The sequence below is a fragment of the Argiope bruennichi genome, chromosome X2 (genome assembly GCF_947563725.1).
Source record: "Argiope bruennichi chromosome X2, qqArgBrue1.1, whole genome shotgun sequence".
NCBI classification, from domain to species: Eukaryota; Metazoa; Arthropoda; class Arachnida; order Araneae; family Araneidae; genus Argiope; species Argiope bruennichi.
The window spans coordinates 117,984,666-118,006,603 of NC_079163.1; the positions used below are offsets into that span (position 1 = coordinate 117,984,666).

The 21,938-nt window shown below is 26.6% G+C and overlaps 1 protein-coding gene across 2 annotated transcripts in view; it reads left to right on the top strand.

Moving 5' to 3' along the window:
- Window positions 1-8,215: 8,215 nt before the first annotated feature.
- Window positions 8,216-21,938, top strand: part of LOC129960013 (protein MON2 homolog) — a 91,817-nt gene continuing 78,094 nt past the window's right edge. For both annotated transcript variants that reach the window (XM_056073012.1, XM_056073013.1), the window contains exons 1-4: window positions 8,216-8,510; window positions 15,379-15,514; window positions 19,045-19,158; window positions 20,634-20,697. In XM_056073012.1, coding sequence (XP_055928987.1) covers window positions 19,048-19,158; window positions 20,634-20,697 — 175 coding nt within the window. In that variant the 5' untranslated portion in view covers window positions 8,216-8,510; window positions 15,379-15,514; window positions 19,045-19,047. The remainder of the gene's footprint in view (window positions 8,511-15,378; window positions 15,515-19,044; window positions 19,159-20,633; window positions 20,698-21,938) is intronic.

Below are 21,938 nucleotides of genomic sequence, written 5' to 3' on the forward strand. Positions count from 1 at the left end.
GAACTCTAAATATTAATGTATAATCAGAATTTGATCATTGTAAAATCAAGTACATGTAAATCAAGTATAAATGCCAAAAGGTGTGATTTTATTCATCTAAATTTAGTAATAAATTAGCCAATAAAAAAATCATGTTGGAATTTAAAATTGTCAACTTTATTATTTATTTGATGTCTTTGCCAACATGGAGATTTGTCAGGATATTGGTTGTACTTAATTTCAATTATATCTCATATTTGACACTGTAGGTCAAATGATGTGGGCTGTAGAGAGTTAACACACATTCATTCATCTTTATTATTATTATAATAGATATTATTTTTTTAAAAAAAGGGATCAAAAGTGATAAATCTTGTGCTTCCTCCTTATCTGACAGTAAAATAATTTTAATAGTATGTAAATATATAATATATTAAATGAAAAAAAATGTTTACATCAAATGATACTTAGTTATATATTATAAAAGAAACAATAAAAAAAAAGAAAGAAATGTATCTTTATGATTATGAGAGGTGTCTTTTTTTTAAATTTAAAATCTATAAAATACTTTATTTAAAGATTTATATCAGTATATGTTTTGCTACCTGAAGTATGCAAGGAAGATTGGCAAAAAATCATTACTCCTCTTTTATTTCTGTATAATGTAACTAAGTTTATATGTCTGTACTATTCTAAATGGTATGGCATGAAATAAGAAAGGTGAAATATTAAGAGAAAACTTCTGCACACATGCTAACAAATAACAGAAATCCGACTTAATTTTAGAAAATATGTTCTCATAAGCACATCTATCAATAATTGTCTTGTAAAAATGTTTATATTAATAACATAAAATTTTAATAAAATCACTAAGAAAGAGACTACATATATATATATGTTCATTACTTTTTAATTTCTTTCAACACTCAGGATGAGAAACACCATTAAATAATATAGAACATTATTAGTAATAACAATTTTTGTGTATGGCAAAAGCAGTGGTAGTGATAATCATTACAATAATTTTATTTGCTTTGAATACCATTTTTGATGAGAATTTTTAGAAATATACAAGTATACATTTATCATACAAGTTTGTAATTATATTATTGAATGATTTTAGAAATTTGAGGGAAGAAAATGTGAAAAAAATTATTCATTTTTAAGCTATCACATATCTTATTCCTCAAAACAACAGTCTGAGCCACAGTAAATATGTTAATGGTCCAGTAGCCATAACACTATATAATAAAATTGTAAATAATACATTTTTACTGTAATTTTTAAAATTCATAATTAAACTCTTTTAACAGATCAAGTTCAGTAGAAACTGCATGGTATCAGAAATATACAGGGGGAAAAACATTTTAAGGCTGAGAGTTGTATATGGAATAAGTTTCAGGATTTAAAATCCTTGGAATCATAGTTTTATTCATTTCTTAAAATTTTTTCCATAGACATAGAATGTATATTTCGCAGACAGATTTGAAACTTGAAATATAAAATTATTTCCTTCTTCTGAAGTAATTGTAGACATGAGCAATTATTTTCGCTTGACATGAAATAAGTTCACTGTCAGATAGAGAATTACTGATATTCACCTTGTATCATTTTGAAATTAATACTATTCACAACTTATTTCCTGAAATAGGAATGAGGGTAGTTGAAGATTCCTCGTGCAAAGAAGGAAGCATTGATATCAGTTTGTCTTTCTTCTTTTATATGACATTTTTGAAATAGGCCAACATTTCCAGAAAGATTTTTTTTTTTTTTGTCTTCTATATAAACCTTATTTAATATGAGTTTGATATATTTGCTATAAAGAATGAGTGGAATTTATGATAGAGTTAATCACTTTACAATGCAATTGGAACAAGATTTTGTATAAATATTTCAAATAAATTATTGAATCCATGAATCAAGAATCCTTTTAATTAAATAAATGTTGGTTTGATGATACCTATAATTTGATGTCACCTAACTGATACTGATAATTTGATTTCAGCTAATTACATATTTCATTGTTTTTTATTATGTACAAGTTAAAATTTTTGAATGTTGATTCAAAAGAAATATTTCACCCTATGAGCCCTGCCCGCCCGATATCGCCCCATTCGATAGGCGCCTTCTTCAGGCGCCTATCGACTGGGGCGGTCAGGACTCATAGGATTAAAGCAGATTGTAGGCAAAACTGGTAATGCAAAATATCATATGTGCATATATGTATTGTAAAGTATAAGCATATAATTTAAACGCATCAAATATTTTAATAAATTTAACCTTGAAGTTATGACTAAGATAGTTGTGAAAGGATAAAACTACAGGGTTGTGTAAAAATATTTTTTTATGCAAAATAAAATTTTCTATTTATAAAGTCTACAATAGAATAAGAATTTCAGAAAAATAATTTTAATTTCAAAATTATCTTTATATAAGAATTTAAAACAGGGAACACATACTAATATTAACTGTTACTGAATAACTATTACTTAATTATTGCATAATTTAAGCAAACAAAATTAATTTATAACGCAAGAACTACTGAAAATTTCGGAATGGAATTTGACACTCACTTGTATATAAAGGCATATTGGGCCCAAAATTTTGAAAAATCTGTTTCCGTAATGGAAAAATTCCGTGATACTAACACTATGTTAATCATCTTTATTAATTACTTTTTCGCCCTATATAAACCTGTTTTCTTGAATAATTTTCATCGACACCAAATATAACATGAAAAGTCATAAACATCACGAAAACTCATATTTTTATTTTCAGAGGTCCGTATATGAAAGTAATGAGAAACCGTATACGCATTTTTGGAGATAATTTCTTCTAACGATTGAAACCAGAATTCGAATTATAACATAAAAAAGAAAGGATTACAATTTTAGTAATAAAATAATCTATCAATTTAATTTATTTAAATTGTTGCGACTTATTGCATTTATATGTATGTTAAAGTAAAGACATATAGTTAATTTCCTGATGGACTCAGCTCTAAATATGATACGTATCTATATTTTATGTGCTGAATCTTTCTATCACAATTCATCTATCTAGCTTTTTATGTTTTGAATTGTCGTGTTCACCTGCACCTTTCAGTAAAATCAATTTTATTTCCAGTCAATTCTATAATTTTTCAAGATTTTAATGTTATAGTAATACTTTTTATTACTTCAGTCATTTTATTTATTTTCAGGCACTTAGTGACTATACTAAATACATTTATTTTCGTACATATTTATTGCTATTTATTTTAATTAGGAGAAAATTTTCAAAATAATAACTAATCAAGTTTAATAAATTGTCATGCACTCAGTTTTTGAATTAGAAGTATGAATATTCTTTAAATTTTCTAAGCCTTGCTTGTGACAATTCTTTAGAATATTTATGCTATTTACATTCTCTCTCATCTTCTTTCATTTTCGTAGCTCTATTTTTATAAAGTTGGTGGGAAAATGACGGAAGAGCTGTATTTTTTATTACTTTATTGCTTAGTAAACAAAATTTTTCAACGTCTTCTAGTTTACCGACTAAAATTTTTAAAAACCAAAAATGTGAAAATTAAAATTCGCATCTTTGCAAATATTCTCTTCATAACCTGTCAAATGGAAAATGAAATTTTTTTCTGAAGAGACAAATATTTGCATGAAAGTCAATTTAAAGTATTAATTTAAAGTCTTATCAGTGGTTTTCAAGTATTACGATTTCTTCAAACTTCCACATCATATAAATGGAGATATTTTATTCTAATTCGAGGAATTTTGTCGATTTTCACTGTAATATTCATACTAATCAAAATATTTTTTTAAGTTGCAATCTTAACTTCAAAATAAAAAATAAAAAACGCAGCTAAACTTAATGTTAACAGAAATAGTCTCCCTGAAACTTTTTCATATACTCTCTAATAATGATGTTATCATCCCTCCTCCTACCACAAAAATGGACCTTAATAAAGGTCGTATACATCACGAGTATTCAAATTTTTATCTTCAGAGCCCCGTAAATGAGACCATTGTGCTTCTTAATACAGCTATGCAAACTGCGTATGTATTTTAGGAACGGTTTCTTCTACCGATTGTACCCCGAATCCCAATGTTTAGATATCTATCTCATTCGAAACCAAATCAGTCAAGGGGTTGACCGTCTGTTGTTCCATATATTAAAAATAGAATTTTCACAAGCACTCTATGAATTTGTGACAACAATTGTAGTTTTGTATAAAATTTTGTTTTCAATGGATTTTGGAAAAAATTCGTCTCAAACCCAAGTTTAGTTTTCGGTTTCTATTAACAGCATGCTATGGAGTAATCCTTCTAAAAAAACCGTCGAAAATCACTCGATAGATTCAGTAAAAACACTAAATTTACGCCAAAGATTTATATTTCATAACCGTTCTTTGCGAATATTATAATAAAAATACAAACCTTTATCCAAGATCCGCAATTTTATGTGGGAATAGGGAAAGTGATGACGCTCTTATTAAAACATAACGATGAAGTTTTGGGAAGATCACTCCAGCTGGCTTATTTAATTTCAAAATAAGATTTAATTTAAAAGAATGTTTTTTATTAGCCAGGGCCCTGTCTATATAGTTTACTAGTATTCTTAAGTCCAATACTCAGATTGTATTACAAACTTTCCATACTTTTACCTTTACTTTAAAATTACTTTTTACCCGATTATCTGAAAGACATTGTAATGTTTCCTTAGTAAATACCCCCCCCCCCATCCTCGTCCTCAAAAAAAGTCACAAATGTAAATGTCCTAATTTTGGAGTAACTCCGAAATACATTTTTTATATTTCGGAAGCAAAAACTTGGTTTTTAAAAATTATTGGAAAAAATAGAATATTTTGAAGTATTTATTTATTTGGAGAGTTTTAAAATATGTTGCAGATTACATTTTCATATGTTTACCTTCATTTTCAGCGTTATTTTAAACAAATATTGTAACAATCAGTAATTAATAAATGAAAATGTTTGATGTTTCTATTTAAAGAGTCAGTTACAAAACAAGTATTGAAATAATACATATAATTATTAGTATAATCAAAAATATTAATTTATTGTCATCGAAAGATATTGTTCTAAACTAATGGAGTTCGCTGAAATTTTTAGTTTAAAAAACTTTGTTTCTTGTCTATAAATAATTTAATGGATAAAACTTTATCAAAGTAGATGTTAAAAATATTAAATATTTTTGATTAAAAGTCGACATTCAATTGTTTCTTTGACGATCTATGCTTTTTTTTTTTTGCATGTGTTATTCATTAATTTTTTAAAAGAAATTATAAATTTAAGGAATTTATTTTTAGTTTCATTAAAAAGTTAAAATTAATTGACTATGAGTTATTTTATTGTTTGAATTAATCACATGATTATAAATTAAATTGGAAAAAACTGAGTATCAAAATTTCTATCTCGAATTAAATCATCGAAATCTTCTGCCCGGCGTGTAAAATTTCAATTTATTCTGACTTTCCAATTATTTTTTTAAAAGAAAAAAAAAGTCCTCATCAAATTCACAATAATATCACTCATCTATTTTCCTTAACTACTGTTGGCTTCATCTCGCTCTCCGGTATTTTTTTTTTTTTTTTTTTTTGTTAAAATAAGTATTATCTACTTAAGAAGTGACCTTTTTTTACTTTTTATAAAGATATATACGAACCCTCAATCCTTACGCATGCGCAGAAAAGAGGACAACTTCGTCACTTTTACTTATTATACGAACCCTCAAGCATAGCCACGCCTCCTCCAGGATGATTGACACGGACAACTTCGTCACCGGTCTGGATAGTTTTCCTACCGGGAGGGTCGTTCCATATTGCACATAAGTGTCAAAAGAAAACAGTGTTTTTTTTTTTATTTAGTTTAACCATTAACTAGATTTTAGTCAGGCAATTCTCATAGTGAAATGAATAAAATAAATTTATCAATTCGTTACCGAGGAAGTAACAATTATATGAATAAGATGATGATTAATTTTAGAACTTGGATTTGAATTATGATTTATGAATTATGGAAAACAACTCTATCGTCCTATTCATGAATAATATAAAAGCTTCAATTTCTCTAATAATTTCACTGGCGGGTAATCGAAGTGCCCGATGAAAACAATTATTTTTTCATAATCTATGATAAAATCTTAGCCAAAGGATAAAGATTAGTCGGAAAAAATGTGACGTCGTGTTAATTTCCCAGATTATTGACTATTCAGCTAAACATAGTATAAATTATATGCTGAATGAACATTATGACATTTAAATAAAATGACTGAGAATTGGGACTCGTCGACATCCCTTAGCATTGAATTCTTAGTCCACTGATCAAAATTTTTTGACAAAATGCGACATGTCTTATGTTTTATACACATGTCATCTTGTCGGTTATAGTGCCAAAAGTAGTGCAAATTAAAAGCTTGATGAACGACATTTGAATCAAATGTCTGAAAATCTGTCGATACATTCTTCGACATTCATCATATTTAGTTCATAGTGGGCCGCCCAAAAGTTATCGGCAGAATGCGGTATGTGAATCACCCGACGGAATAAATTGCCAAATCTAATGCAAATTATAAGGTAAGTGAACGACATTTCAATCAAATGTCTGAAAATCTGCAGATTTAACATCTTCAGCACTCACCGCATTGAGTTTAGTCGACCAACCAAAAATTGCTAGCAAAATGAGAATACCACCTTGTCAATATCTTATTCACTTGTTACCTTGTCGGTTATATTGCCTGCCCAAAGTAGTACAAATTATAAGCTTAATGAAAGACATTTGAATCAGATGTCTGAAAATCTGCGAACTTAACGTCTTTGACATCCATTGCATGCAGTTATTAGTTTGGTCTATCAAAAATTGTCCGTAAAATACGGCATATTATTGACCTACCGCCCTAACCGTTATTGACCTACCCCCACTTGATTTTGCCAAATATAGCCAAAACGCTGTAACCATTACTTGGATATTTTGATTGTTTACAATACATTAACTTTAAGGTGGATTTTAAATAATCATATTCTATAATGCTCAATTATCTACAACTATTATGAAATGGTGAACACTTTTGCCGACGAAACTGAATTTCTCGCCGACGGGGGGGGGCAAGAGGCTGCCGACAGGGGGACAATTGCCCCCCCCCTGCTGCCGCCGCCTCTGGTTTATAGTGCTTCGTCCTTCTATTTTTAACAATCTCAATGCAATTTGAATTTATTATTAAAAACTATTTCTGTAACAAAAACTAAAAGGGTTTGATGTTTTATGACACAAGACCAATAAAAACTAGATAAACAATATCAAGACTAGAAAATTGAAATCATTTTACCAGATATTCTGAAATTTTTGTTTTCTTGAATATCAAACGTTCAATACCAACCACTCTTTTTTATATTATTTTTCCATACAATACTTATTAATATAAAACTCACTGAAATATAATAAAATTATTTTGCTTTTTTAAAAAGGTAATGAAATGTGAAATGAAAATCTGAATAAAAGCTTATGATCGTTTAATCAGAAAAGATTTAAAACATTGCTGTTCTGAAACATTCATTTCGATTTTGCAGAAACATTTGTCTTTTAGTTTCTCTCTCTCTCTTTTTTTTAGAATTGTGAATTGACTTCTACTGATAATAATGCACACAATTTCCTTTTTATAATGGTCTAAGAAAAGGCGTAGCTAAAGTATGAGGCGCCCGGGTATAATATGATTTGTTCACTTCCAGGCTTCATCGATGATTTCTCAAGAATAGATGGTGTCATTAATTTTTACATCCCCCGTGACGTGATATTTCTTAATAGAAGGTGACATAAACGCTCTAATGATTTGTCTCCATGGTGGCTCCTAATCCTGGTGCCCAGGACACCCATATCCCCCTCTCCCTGTCTCCCAATCGCTACTCTATTGCTGAGCATTAAAAAAATACATTTTCAAAGTGACTGACATCGGCAAGTGAGTGGGAGAGGCTGATGATTCACGAACTATCATGCAATATGCATTGATCCAGACCTACATGACAAACTTTTTTTGAAAACTGGAGTCTCATACTAATCTCAATCATAAAAAAGTATTAAATTTTTTTCATTCTTTCAAAGAAAAAAGAAATAAAAGAATAACTTTATTTAATTTTCTAGCGTCATTTCAGTTAGATTTTTTTATTTTTTATTTTCCGAGGTGTCAAACTAGAGAATTGAAATCGGAAACCGTAACTGTTTACTAAAAAATAACAACCACTACACATCACTTAACAGTTTCTGTTTATGTCCGGGCAAAATATATTTTTTTTAATGTAGAAATGTTATATGTTAACTTTAAATAGAATGTGATTTAACTTTTCAGACATTTAATGCTCAATTTAATTTTTATGTTATGAAGTTGGTAAGATAGATATGAACGTGCTTAATCTCGCTGATTGCCCTCAAAAGTTTTTGGCTGTCATATTACTTCAGTGGTATTTTGAGCAATTTTATTGTAATCGAATTTAAGAGTAATACAGCCAGCCAGTGGTTTTCAATTAAATGGTTTGTTTCTTTGCTTTGTAATTATGAACCATTTCATTTAATAATTTGAAAGTATATTTTTCTTAGTTATTTTTAACTTCATATTAATAAAATGTGCAAATATTCTTTATCGAATTGTCAATTCTATTTAAAAATATCTTTTAAAAATTCGTGATATGAATTTTTGCTATAATTTCATCAATTCAATTTTACAATATTTTGCATAAATCCTTTTTATTTGCATACATGTACAATATTTAAATCAGAATCATAAAATAAAGTTTTACTTTTGAAGCACACTTTGTTTTCGGATTACTATTATTTATATGGTTAAATTTAAAAATATTTCAGTTGCATAATGATGAAATATTAAGAAATTCCATAATCCATCTTCTGAGCATTCAATGAAATGTATGTTTATATTTGTGAACATGCATTGTAATCAAATTAAAACACTGCTCAGTAATAAAATGAAGCAAAATTAAAATTTGCTGAAAGTAATTGCTTAATTGTAATCAAATTAAAACACTGCTCAGTAATAAAATGAAGCAAAATTAAAATTTGCTGAAAGTAATTGCTTAATTGTAATCAAATTAAAACACTACTCAGTAATAAAATGAAGCAAAATTAAAATTTACTGAAAGTTATTAATATACTTCAAATTATTTTAATATTTAGAATTTTTGAAGCAGAGTGATTGTATGATTTATTTATATGTTTTGATATGTTCATTGATATGCTTGTTGAATGAGGTCTTCTATATTTTTAAACGTATGATGTAACATTGAGGAAAAGATACCACTATATTCATGTTGCTCGTTTATGCCCTTTTAGTTTTGTTTTCTAATTTTATGAATATACTCTTGAAAGTTTGATTATAAAGGTGGTAGTTATAAAAATGTATTAATGAATGCTGATATAAAATATGTTTTGAGGAATATTTTGGCTAAAATATGCTAGCTAGTGATTTCTGATTAATATGCATATGTGTATATGGATTTTATGGGATGAAAGAAAAATCCTACTTTAGATTTTAATGAATAATTTGGATTGATAAAACATCAATATTTGATTGAACTTAAAAGTTACAAAAAAGACATAGAAATGTTTTATGATATAGAAAAGACATAGAATGTCAGTATGATATACTTTAATTCTGGAATAATATTTTTTGATGTCTAAGAACATTAGAAATTTTGATTCCACATAAGTTTTGCAAAGTTTTTGATCTTTAATTTATTTTAAATACTAAAAACTGAATATGCTTGTATGATCTAACATTCTTTGTAAATTGTTTGTCTAACATGTACTTATGATGGCAAGTGAATCAGACAGAATACTACATTGAGCTAATTGTGTGTAACTTGATTTTTTACCCAAATTTAGGCTTTAATAAGATTTTTAAAAAGATAAATTTTTGGAAGCAAAGTAGTCTGTATGATTTGTGCCTTCATATTGACTTAATATATATTAAATAAAAAGGCATTATTTTTATTCTAATTATATTTTGTAAAATATAATTTTAAATTCTAATTCATTTGGATAAATTCTTTGCCCAATCTTTTTTTTAAAGAAATTTTACTCTTTAAAATTGTAGAAATTTTTGATATCTTTTAAATAGTGAACACAGTTGAGGAAACTTGCTTTTCAAAGTATTTGCAATTAGTAGTTAGTGTTTCCTGAACAAAAATTATATGATTTTATTGCTTGAACAAAATTTGAATAATCTTTCTGCATGCCTTGAAGGTCAGTAGCAATAAAGTATAGAATTCAGTCTGTGCACAGATTATAGTTTTCTACTTTAGTGTAAAATATCTATTATTTTTTAAATTACATGCATTTTTTATTTTTACATTAATGCCATAATCATTCCATTTATTCATGATTAATTATGTTTAATTTTAATTTTGTTGGTGTTGAAGATTTTTGTCATTAACAAACTATTTTATTAAAAACTTTATAAAGTATTGATTTTTCTTTATTTTCAATTTTTGTGTGCATTTCATTGGTTTTTAATGTCATATCTTATCATTGAAATGAAAAATTTTGTTAAAAACTTCTGTGAGATAATTGTCCAGAAGATTTAATATCTATAATTAAAAACATTTAAAAGATGGAGCAAGTTGGTTACATTCATGCCTTGTAAAAATCTTGACATATTAAAAAAATGCTTTATATGTTTAAAAAAAAATCATGCACTTTGATGAATATTAATTTTTTTCTGTAAGTATAAATGTAAAGGCAATTTTAGTCCAAGAAAAATTTTCAGGGTATAATAATTTTGAATAATTAAATTTATTGTTTTGCAAAACAAATAAAAATCAGAAAGCAGCATGAATATTCAACAGCCTCTATATTTGTTAAATTTCCATAATAATATTTTGCAATCATATGTGGTGATAGTTATAATATCTACATATCAGCTTTATATAACTTTGCAAAGCCTAATACACTATTTTGAATTTATTATAGAATATGTTTATTTTTAATTTGAATTAAAAAAAAAATTTTCATCTCATTTTCCATCCAATAAAGATGGTCATTTTTTCTCTCCCTCTCATCATAGTTACTTCTTCTGACATCAATGATATTTCTTGAAAGTGAGAATATTATTGCATAAAATAAAAACAGAATAATTTTATCAAAGTTTAACTATCTATACTAATGATAACCTATTAATGGAAATAGTAAATACTTAAGGAAAGGTGAATACTGATACTTGCAGGTATATTTAGGGAGACACTTCAAAGGGAAAAAAAAAATTCCTCTGGTATATATATATATATGTTTGTGTGTGTAAGCATTATTTAATGTGAAGCAGAATGCAGTTACGAAGACAGTGAATAGACTTTCGATTTCGTGACCTCATTTTATTTCATCTTGGAGAAGCACACATTATTTAAAAGCAGGAGTGACGAGCAACACACACAACACAGAAAGAAATGAGAAAAAAGCTCTTGAATATTTTATCCCTGGTCTTATATAATCTGAGATATTGATAGGGAAAATATTTCTCCATAGTGCTTATATACAATGAGATTTCAATAGAGATTTTCGCTACATGTGCGAAAGAGGCAGGAAAAACACAGGGCTCTTTTAAAAAAGAATGTGCTTATTGGGCATTTTTCTTGCCCTTCACACGGAGTGTGGGAAAGTTAGGCTTTTAGCTGATTCAGCAATTTTACATAGCTTCTCTTGAATTAATTAAGTAGAGACAGTGGAATTGGATCAGGAAATAAGAGAATATTTTAGAATGAAGTTACTATGGGCTAAATTAAGATAAAACCTTGGAAATTAATTAAATTAAAATTAGAGTTAAAATATCATTATATATATATATATATATATATATATATATATATATATATATATATATATATATATAAATGAATAAAAATAATGAATAAAATTACTTTGCTGTCTGATTAATCTATATTTATATTGTTTTCGGTGGTAGGAAGAAAGCTGCTGTTTTCCATTTGGTAGGATCAGATTTTGAAAATATTCTGCTTCAAATCATAGTTCAGATATTAGAAAAATACCACCCTAAACCTTTTTATTATATTTTGCATATTGTGAAATAAATTATATCTTTTTATTCAAAATGATCAGAGAAATTATTGTTATGAAACATTTTTGAAACATGATATTTTGAATCTTATTAGCATTAGTATAAAACTAATTATTAATACTTAAGCTAGACTTCTCTGTAACCAGTCAATCATTTTAAAATGGTGGCATGATAAGAAGTTATGTCAACCAAAAATGATCATAATTAAGTTTGCTGTTTTCAAGGCATTTGCTTATTATTAGCGGCTTGAAAATTTGCTTCAAGATTTTTGCACATCCATTAAGATGGAAAAAAAGGAAAAACATGTCTAAAAATTACATCTACTAGGGAAGGGGGGTTATAAACATACAAAGTCTAATAAATTATATTAATGAAAATAATTATTTATGTGTCTAGGAAAACAATTACCAATAATATTTAAGAGATTTGTGGGACCATATTGTATAATATTAAGATGGAAATATGAATTTAAGTGCATGAGTTATATGTATGATCTCACAATAAAATGTATACTTGTTATGGATAGTTACCGTTTTAAAAAAAAAAGTCGTATACATCAAATCTTCTCTCTTGGAAACTTACATTTTTCACAAGAAAAATTATGCTGCTTATGATGGGAAAATATAATAATAAAAAAACAAAAATGTATCTGTCAAATCTTCTCTTTTGGAAACTTACATTTTTTATAAGAAAAAATTAAACTGATTATCATGGGAAAATATAATAATAAAAAAAAACATTTTAATTGAAATAATACCCTGGCTTGAGTTTACATTTGCAGTAGAATTAATGTAAGGAAAATTCATTTCCAGGTTTATTACCAAAACTTGTGAAATTTTCAGTTCCAAGCCAAATTCAATTCATTTCAAGCCCAATGTGCTTCTATTTTTAAAATTGCTTTTGTGAAAATATTAAAAAGGATAAATATAGAGATAAGTTAAATATAAAAATAGCCATAGTCTTCAGTTTATAATAGAAAACTATGATAGTTATTATTCTCAGTTTTTTTTTTTTTTTGACAGTCTAATATTTGCTGAGAGTTCATTAAATAGTGTATGCATTTTGAAAGACAGTTTCATGGGTAATTAATAATACATACCAAAGTTTCATGATCCTGTTAAAAAAAAATTGATTTTTTTTTCTCAGAGTTTTGAAGACGTGTTGCAATTTTTCATATTGATAATATAATTTCTTTTATAAAAAAATTCCAGTCTCTAGAGAGCCGAAATAATAAACCGAAACCAATTAAAACCGAAATAATAAACTTTCTGAATTAATAAAAAATTTCAGTAATAGTAAAATTTAAAATAATAAAAGCCAAAAATATGAATTTAGTCTTTCTTCTTGATAAGTTTATTCAGCTAAATTATTCAAATAAAGCTTGATATATGTGTGTGTTAGATTGCCTTTCTTTTTACATTTTATTTTTAAAATGTAAGCAGATTTTATTTTTATTGTGTGTGTGTATTTTATATTTAAGTATTACGTAAGTAAAACTTGAACCTTTTATATTTAAGTATTACGTAAGTAATCTCTAATTTTTATCAGTTCATATATGATAATATTTTTATTTAAGAGAGTATTTATGAAATGTGACTTATTTTCTTACTTGCTCGAATATAATTTTTATTAATAATAATTTTTTTTCCTTATTATATCACAGATCTAATACAATGTTTATAATTTTTGGCAATTTTTGGGATATTCCTTTCATTTAAAGTTTTGTTGTTTGATAATGTCCTAATTTTGCAACTTATGTTAAAGCAAAATCTGCATTCACTATTTAAATTATGTATCAATTATAACTAGAAATTTCTTTTAATTATTTTTTAACTTCTGTTGTATAGTAATAAGCACAAAAGTGAAGACTGTCACTCAGTTCTGATATATTTTGTTTGCAATGTTTTTGAAATATATTCACAAAGAAAAGCTTTACGGAAATTTGAGGATAAGCTAATGGTTTTTCTTATTCACATAGAGTAGAGAAATGAGCTTGTCACATTATAACTAGTCTTTGAAGTTATTAAGTAAGTGCTGGTCATTTTATATGTTGGGAATTCCCAAATTTCGTATGAAAGTAAGTAAAAAGATAAATATATGTAATTAATCCTTTCCCCCCCCATCTTACAAAGTTAAATCACTATAATTTTTACCATCTTGATTTAATATCCAGATTCCAGTGCACATTGCAAATTTACTTAGGTTACCAGCTGTTTCTTATTTTTCTACTTTAAATTAAGAGTATTTCAAAGTTATAAAAAGTCCCCTCACTAGTTTGATGTCTTCTTTTCTATTATTTTATGGTTCCAAGAGATATATGCAGTTTCATGCTGTATTGTTCACAATGCTTATAGGTTGGCCATGGCTGAATTTTCATTTAAGGAGTTAAATCTAATATTATTAGTTTCTCAAACTATTGTAGAGGTTGCAGTAAAGTTTTTTAATGCTTATTAGAAGGAATTTTTTTTTTTTCCTTCAAAAATTGGCAGTTACCGAAATTGGCAGCCCATTACATATATGTAAATGAACAAAGGCCATACATATTTTTGCAGCTACCTTGTTCTTTTTTTATTGCTTTCATCTCTTTCCTTCCTTCTTCCTTTTTTTTTTTTTTTACATTTCAGATTTTGTTCTAGATGTTTGATATGTGTATGTACAATTTCATTCATTGAAATTTCAACATTTATTCTTTGAAATATTTTATTTATGCTGCATGATTTTAAATAGCTTTATTTTATGACTTCTGATCTCAATTACATTAATTGCTATTCTGCTCATCATCTAAGACTAGAAGCAGATATATTTAGATAGTCCTAAGAGATAATTCTGAATCAAAATTTTAATCATTAATAGATGCATAGTTTTGTTGGAGCACTCATTTGCTCACTTATTTTTTAGTTTATCTCATATAGTTTTTTATATGATGCAGAATCCTTCCTACTTAAAAAAAGTACTCTTGTTTCCTAAGGTCCCCTTTCTTTTTTTTCTTTTCTTTCCAGGATTGAGTTGCCTTGCTCTTGAAAGATTTTGTTATTAATTATGTTTTTCTCACTGTTTTAATGGTTCCATAACTACTTTGTGACTTTGTAAAAACTGTTAGATTGCTCTTCAAGAACTGGTCTTACTGGATTAAGAAAAAAGTTAGATAAGCCAAAATTAAGATATAAGATATTGAAGTAAGAGATAAAACCAGTTGACATTTTAAAAATTAAGCATTATTCAAAAAAAAAAAAAAAAAAAAAAACTTCTGCTATTATTAATAAAAGTTAGTAATTTTATAGTGCACTTAATTTTTTAATAATTGATTTTTTCTTTTAGGTTTGGATTTATGTATGTGATACTCTTTCACAGATTGCTAATGATTTTACCTACAATTTTTATGTTTCATGAGCTGCTTCCTGCTTTGAATAGATAAGGATAACATTTTAGTCTGATATTCTATTGTCTTCATCAAGTAAGTAATATTTTGTATTAATTTTTGATCAGCACAATAAATATTATGCATTAATCTGAGAAATGTGTTAAATTCTGAAATAAGTCAATATATTTCTTTTATTATAATATAATAATAGCAATGCGAGGTAGTACTGTCCCTGGTGAATAACAATTTTTAGAAAATATTCCAAAAAGATTTATCAATATTTCAAAAACTGTTTTTTGCTTTATTTATTTTAGTTAAAAATTTTTTTTTTGTATTTGAAATTTTCTTGATTTGTTATTTATAATTTGTTTTGTATTCTTAGCAAATTTTCTTGACATATATTTTTTATTCTATTTATAGTTTAAAAATTTTAACATGGTTTGAATGATTTAATTGTCCTCCATTTTTTAAAATTTTATAAGAATCTGTGTAATTTGGAATGCATACTTTTATATTTGTGTTTTCTCTTCTCTTGATTTTCTCTGTTCAACTTTTCTAGCATTATTATTCTGCAATTAAATTTTTTTTTTTTTTGGAACTAAATACTTCAAGGTAAACTAACTTTTGTTATTGGCCCTTCTTAAACTAGCTTGATGGAAGCTGAAAATTGAAAACAGCATACATAAATTTTCTTCATAAAAATGTGCTATTTCTCTGGAATGATTTTATTGATTGTGATTTTTAATGTAAAAATGCAAAAAAAAAAAAAAAAAAGAAACCATCATAGAAGTGATTGCTATAAAATCACACTACCCAGGTGAGTAGTATTTTTCTGTTTTAATTAAGAAATGATCCCTTTCTCCATTAAAAATTTTAAACACTATATCAGCAGATTTTTATTTAAGGAAGAAATCCATTAAGCCATCTTTGAATTATCTTAATATTCTCTTGAATAAGATGTTTTAATTTAAAAATATTCTAAAGCAAGTTGTGTAGTTTTTGAAAAGCTAACTATTACAAGTTTTTTGAATTTCAACCAGAAAAAAATGTAATTGGATGATAATCACATAGCATGATTATTAAAATAGAATGACTTACTATAGCATAATTAGTGGATAATTTGCAGATTTTGCATTAAAAAAATAAATGAAAAGTTAATGTTAGAGCAAGGTTTGATTCAATATCATCAAATTATCAAAGAAAATATTATCTCTCATATTAAAAGATTTTAAATGCTCTTTGTGGCTTTCTCCTGTGTATATCTCCACAAGGCTTTGGAATTGAGCTTTTCGGATATTAATCCATTTCTCCATTAAAGGTTAAAATTTCCTTATGCTCTAGATCCTTAAATTGCATCCCAAGCTTATTCTGTGTTAATTTTTATGTACTCATTATTTGTACTTAGGAGTTATTCTGATATCATTGTTTGCTAGCTTTCTTGACCAATTTTGCATATTCAGATTCCATTATGCTCAAAAGGAAGAAATTTCTATCGAATTTTGTTAATCCTCTATGCATAATAATTATACAAATTGCATAATAGCCACTTTTACATGTATTTTCTATTCTCTTTTCAGTAAGCTGCCCATATTAACAGTGTAAAAAATATTTTAAGGCTCAAATAATTGTAATTTTTATTTGCCTTATTTATTTAATTTCAGAAGACACTAGTTTATTTTCTCAGTCATGGCTGATAATGGAATAGATGATATTACCTATTGTGAATGTATACAAATATTACTGAGAATGACCTAACTGATACATATCTTTCACTAGTCTCAAATGCATTAGAAACTTTTAAACATTGTTAGGAAAAGAATTTCTTCCTCATGTAACTGAAACAAATTAAAATAATCTTGAACTCTTGTACTTCTTTGTATGACTGATTTTGTTCTTAAGGAAGAAATATTTTTAAAACAAGACATAACTCTTAAATGCATACACATTGTTTTTAACATTTCATTATATATTTTTCTTTCCTTTCAGTTTAATTGCTCTCCCCCAATGTCATAAGTTTTCTTGGACATTTCATTTCTTTCTCAGACATTTCATTACATGCATTAATTAAAATGTTTCTTTTAAAATAAATTTTCTTTTCAGATATTCAAAATAATTAAAGAATTTTGGTTGAGTTGTAATTTTTCAAATTTGCTCTTGTTATCAGCTGCTTTGTTTCTATTTCAGGGTCAATGTGGTTTGAAACCTGAAAGATAAAAGATGACTTTAGAAGTTTTTTTCAAATGCAAATGAAAGATATTTTTTAAAATCATTGAATGCAGTTAAATCTCTTGCTTGATGATTCTAATTGATTCATGATTCACTCAAAGGACAGTGGGACTATTCCTAAATTTATTGGAACATTTCAGAGTTGGTTGTGTATTGTTTCAAATTTTCTACAAATATAGAAGACATTTACTTCAGTTTTAATTTTCTTGCAAAAAGTATGTGTTGGAGACAGTAATAAATGACACCTGAATAATTTTTTATTATGGAAAAGGTTTGAGTTTGAAAACGGGAGTGGATAACACCTTACTTTGGTTTTAAAAGAAACAGAATAGAATTTATCTGGAAAAAGATTTAGATGATTTAATTTTATCAATTATGGCTTTCTTCTTATTCTGATAGTTTAGTGAGAAAAATAATTAGATCTTTGGATAAAATTCAAGGGTGGAATTGATTGTATAGAATTGCTTTTGAATGCTCATTTGTTACTTAATTTTCTTCGATGCCTTTATTGCCTGGTGTCCGTATGAATCTGAACAAATGGATTTAGTTATTTGATTGAATCAAATAGTTTGCATTGAAGATGAATAATCCATGGAGAGTTGTGATTAAAATTTCTTTCAGTTGGAAAGATTACACAAAAGTGTTAAGTACTGTTCTTCCCTGTGAATTTAGGCTACAAAATTATCCAAGATTTCTCTTTGAAAAAAAGCTGTTGGGGCTGGAAATTGATCTGAAATTTTTTCGTGGATGAGAAATTTGTTCTTGTGTTCATACTTGGTGGAATCTGTTGCAGTCAGAATTTTTTTGATGAATTTCTTTGTAATCTTTAAATAAGACATTATTATCAGATAGTTTTTTTTTTTTTTTGAAATTATAATCTGATTGATGAAATTCACATTTCAAGTTTTTGCTATTTCTATTTGGAAGAAGATAAGGTTTCTGTTTTTGAAGGTTAATCTGTTTATAAAACCAAAAGGCGTGTCTTTAAAGTGACAGTGCGCTTTAGGCTTGGGATCTCTTCTCTTTCCTTGAGTATGAGAGTTAAAGAAGACTTTAATTCCATGGAGACATATTAAAAAAATGTTAACAAGAATGGGACATGTTAATATTTAATGAGGAAATCACATTTGGAATGTTCACTGAAAATCAGTAGTTTGAGTATTTGCCAGTTCTTATTTATATTGTATGGTGTTCCTGTCTTCTTTTTTTCTTTGTCCATGCAAAAATAAAGTTTCATATAATGATCATTGAACAGTGTACCATCTTAGTAGTAAAATAAAAAAAATACTCCCTCCTATATATTTTTAATATGTCTTTCATGATCTGATGATCTGTAATGAGATTGATTTTTTCTGTATACTTGTTTATAATATAAAATGATTTTGTAATTTTCAAAGAAAATGGCTGTTACTGAGAAACCAGCTTTTGATAAAAAGCTACTAGAGAATATACAAAATGATTTGAAAGTTCTGTCAATTGAGGCACGGAAGCGTCATCCACATCTGAAGGAAGTAAGTCATCACATCATGTTTAACATAGAAAATGCCTTTATTATCTTTGCCTCTCAGCTAAGTAACTAATTTTGAAGATGTTAATAGCTAAAAGAAAGCTTTGTTCAAAATTTTGACATCTTTATATTAAATTTTGACCTTTCCTCTTGACTATTTAAATTTTATTTAAATAATTTAAATTTACTAAATTTTAATTTAATTAGTACAAAAAGTCATTGACTGAATGTGTTCAGAAAAAAAATCTATTTCATGATTCCATTTGAAAATAACATTCTTAATAGAATTTTGTACAACTTTTGTATCTACAATGATTACCTAAAGTTTTAAATTTGATTTTTATGATTTGTGCTTTTAATATCTTATTAGCATTCTCATGTGTTAAATCTTTTTAATGTGTAAACAACATATAGCAAGATACAATGTTCAAAATAATAGCAAGAATTTGCTTAAAATTTGTAAATTCTAAATAACATTATGTAATGATCCTAATGAAATAAATAATAATAATAATTAAAAAAAATTCTCATCTCAAAAAATATTGTTACAGGAAATTCGATTAGTTAATTTTTATGACACTTGTATTTATCAAACCTTGAAATACTCTGCAAATCAAAAGCCCACTTATAATTAAACCTTTCCAAGATAATGAAAAATAAATAAGTAAAAGTTATGTAATTGAATTAATCTTACTTTTAGTTGAAACAAATGGCAGAAACTTTATTCTATTGTTATTAAATGAATTACAGCGATGCTTTGATCTGATACATATACCATTTATTGCATGAAACATGGTTGTTTAGTTTGATTTAAGCAAATATAGCTCATACATGATTTTCATCTGAGTCTTTAATAACTAAATTGTTATACACATTCATCTTTTTCTGTTTATATCAATCGATTGAATGACCAGCTGATGATAGTCTGCAGAAAACAAAGCAATATTGATGGCTGATATCATGTAAAATAATATATAGAATGCACTCAGAAAATAAATTTGTCTTTTTGCAATTAAATGTTTTCATCTGTTTGAATGTTTAACCCTTTCATTATAGGCAAAACTATAAATATTCACTATGCAAAATGCAAGAAAAAAAAAGTATATTAAAATATAAAATTATTGGATACATGTATCTTTGTTGGTGCCTGCCATATTTAATAATAAAATAAAAAATACAGATTGCTTATTGTTGACAGCTGGAGTTGTAAGCTTAAACATTGCAGTTTTATTGGAAATTCGATTATGCATCACTTGTACATAAAAATATTGCATTACTTACTGTATCTGTAACAAGTTCTTACGTTCGGTAGAATGAATATAAATAAAATTGCATTGTATATATTATGTATATAAATTTAAAATTACTATATTGAAATTAAATAAAATATTTCAGTTATTATCATCGAAGTTTTATCGGATTTTGGGAAAATTTGTGCAGATGTTTAGTGTTGTATATGTAGTTAATTAAATTTTGCAGGCTGCAGAATCTGGAATTGTTAAAATTCAAAATACTGTCTCAAAATATGATGACATACGTTTAGGTAAGTAACTATGTTTATTTTCCAAGAGTTTTTGCTTTTTTCTATTTTATTTTTATTAGTTTTCTTGTATATCTATGTAATACATTAAATATATTTGCTTTCTTAAAATTATTTTCTTACTACTTGAATTCAAACTTTATTCTTACTGGCTTTCAAACACTTCTCAAAGTATAATTTTTGTAATTTTAATGATCAAGTTGCAGTATTATGCAATGTAAAATAAATGCTTGCTAAGTTAAATTTCGGTAACACTTTGAATTTAGTAAACCTGTTTAAAAATTCAAAATTTTGATAAGCTTGTTTGAATCTAATATAAGTTTCAAATGCATTCCCGCCCTCTTTTTCTGATTAGTGTCTTTCTGTGGTAAGTGTGTCATTTGAGTTTCTGCTCATGGATTTAATAACAAAACTTTTGCTTAATCATGAAAAATAAAGCTGTAATTTAAAGAAAACTTATCTCCTGCTCATTTACCTGAAGTTTAATTATCATAATATGCATGTATGTATGTATGATTTACAAAATTCTCTTTATTACTTCCTAAATTGAGAGATAAAAACACTTTAATTTCTGAATCGTGCATACTTTTTTCATGATTTCTAATTTAATAGCTGTAACTTCACTGTCTTGAACCTCTTGTTTCCTTGATTTCGCTTTACATTTAAAGTGAATATTTTTCAGAATTGATAAAAATTTTGGATGCATCAACAACTGTATCTTTCTGCTTTAAATTTTTACTGGTGAATTTTGTACATAGCATTTTACTTCTTTTGTTTTTTGGTTGCTTCACAGATGGCATGTTATTTTATTTTCTGGGCAGTCCAGAATTATGATTTCTAATTTTTTTTAAGGTCAGAGATTCATCCTAACTGCTAAGAAGAAAATAAAGGATGATTAAACGGAAAATTTTCTTTTTTATTTATGATTTTTATAACATATATATTATTGTATTGTTATATTTTATAAAATTTAGATTGATATTTTGTCTTTGTGGACATTGATTGTTGGCTTTCCTTTATAATTATAAGATTTGTTTGTGCATAATGAGACAGAAATCAAGATTTATTTATGAGATATTTGAATCAGAATCACAATGAAAATTTTTCTATCAGTAAGAAATAATTTTAATAATTTATTGGCATTTTTGCTCATTTTCATTTTATAGGAAGTCTTGATTGTTTTAACTATTATGGATTGAGGATTACTTGTTTTTTAAAACAAAAATAGAATTCTATTTACAACG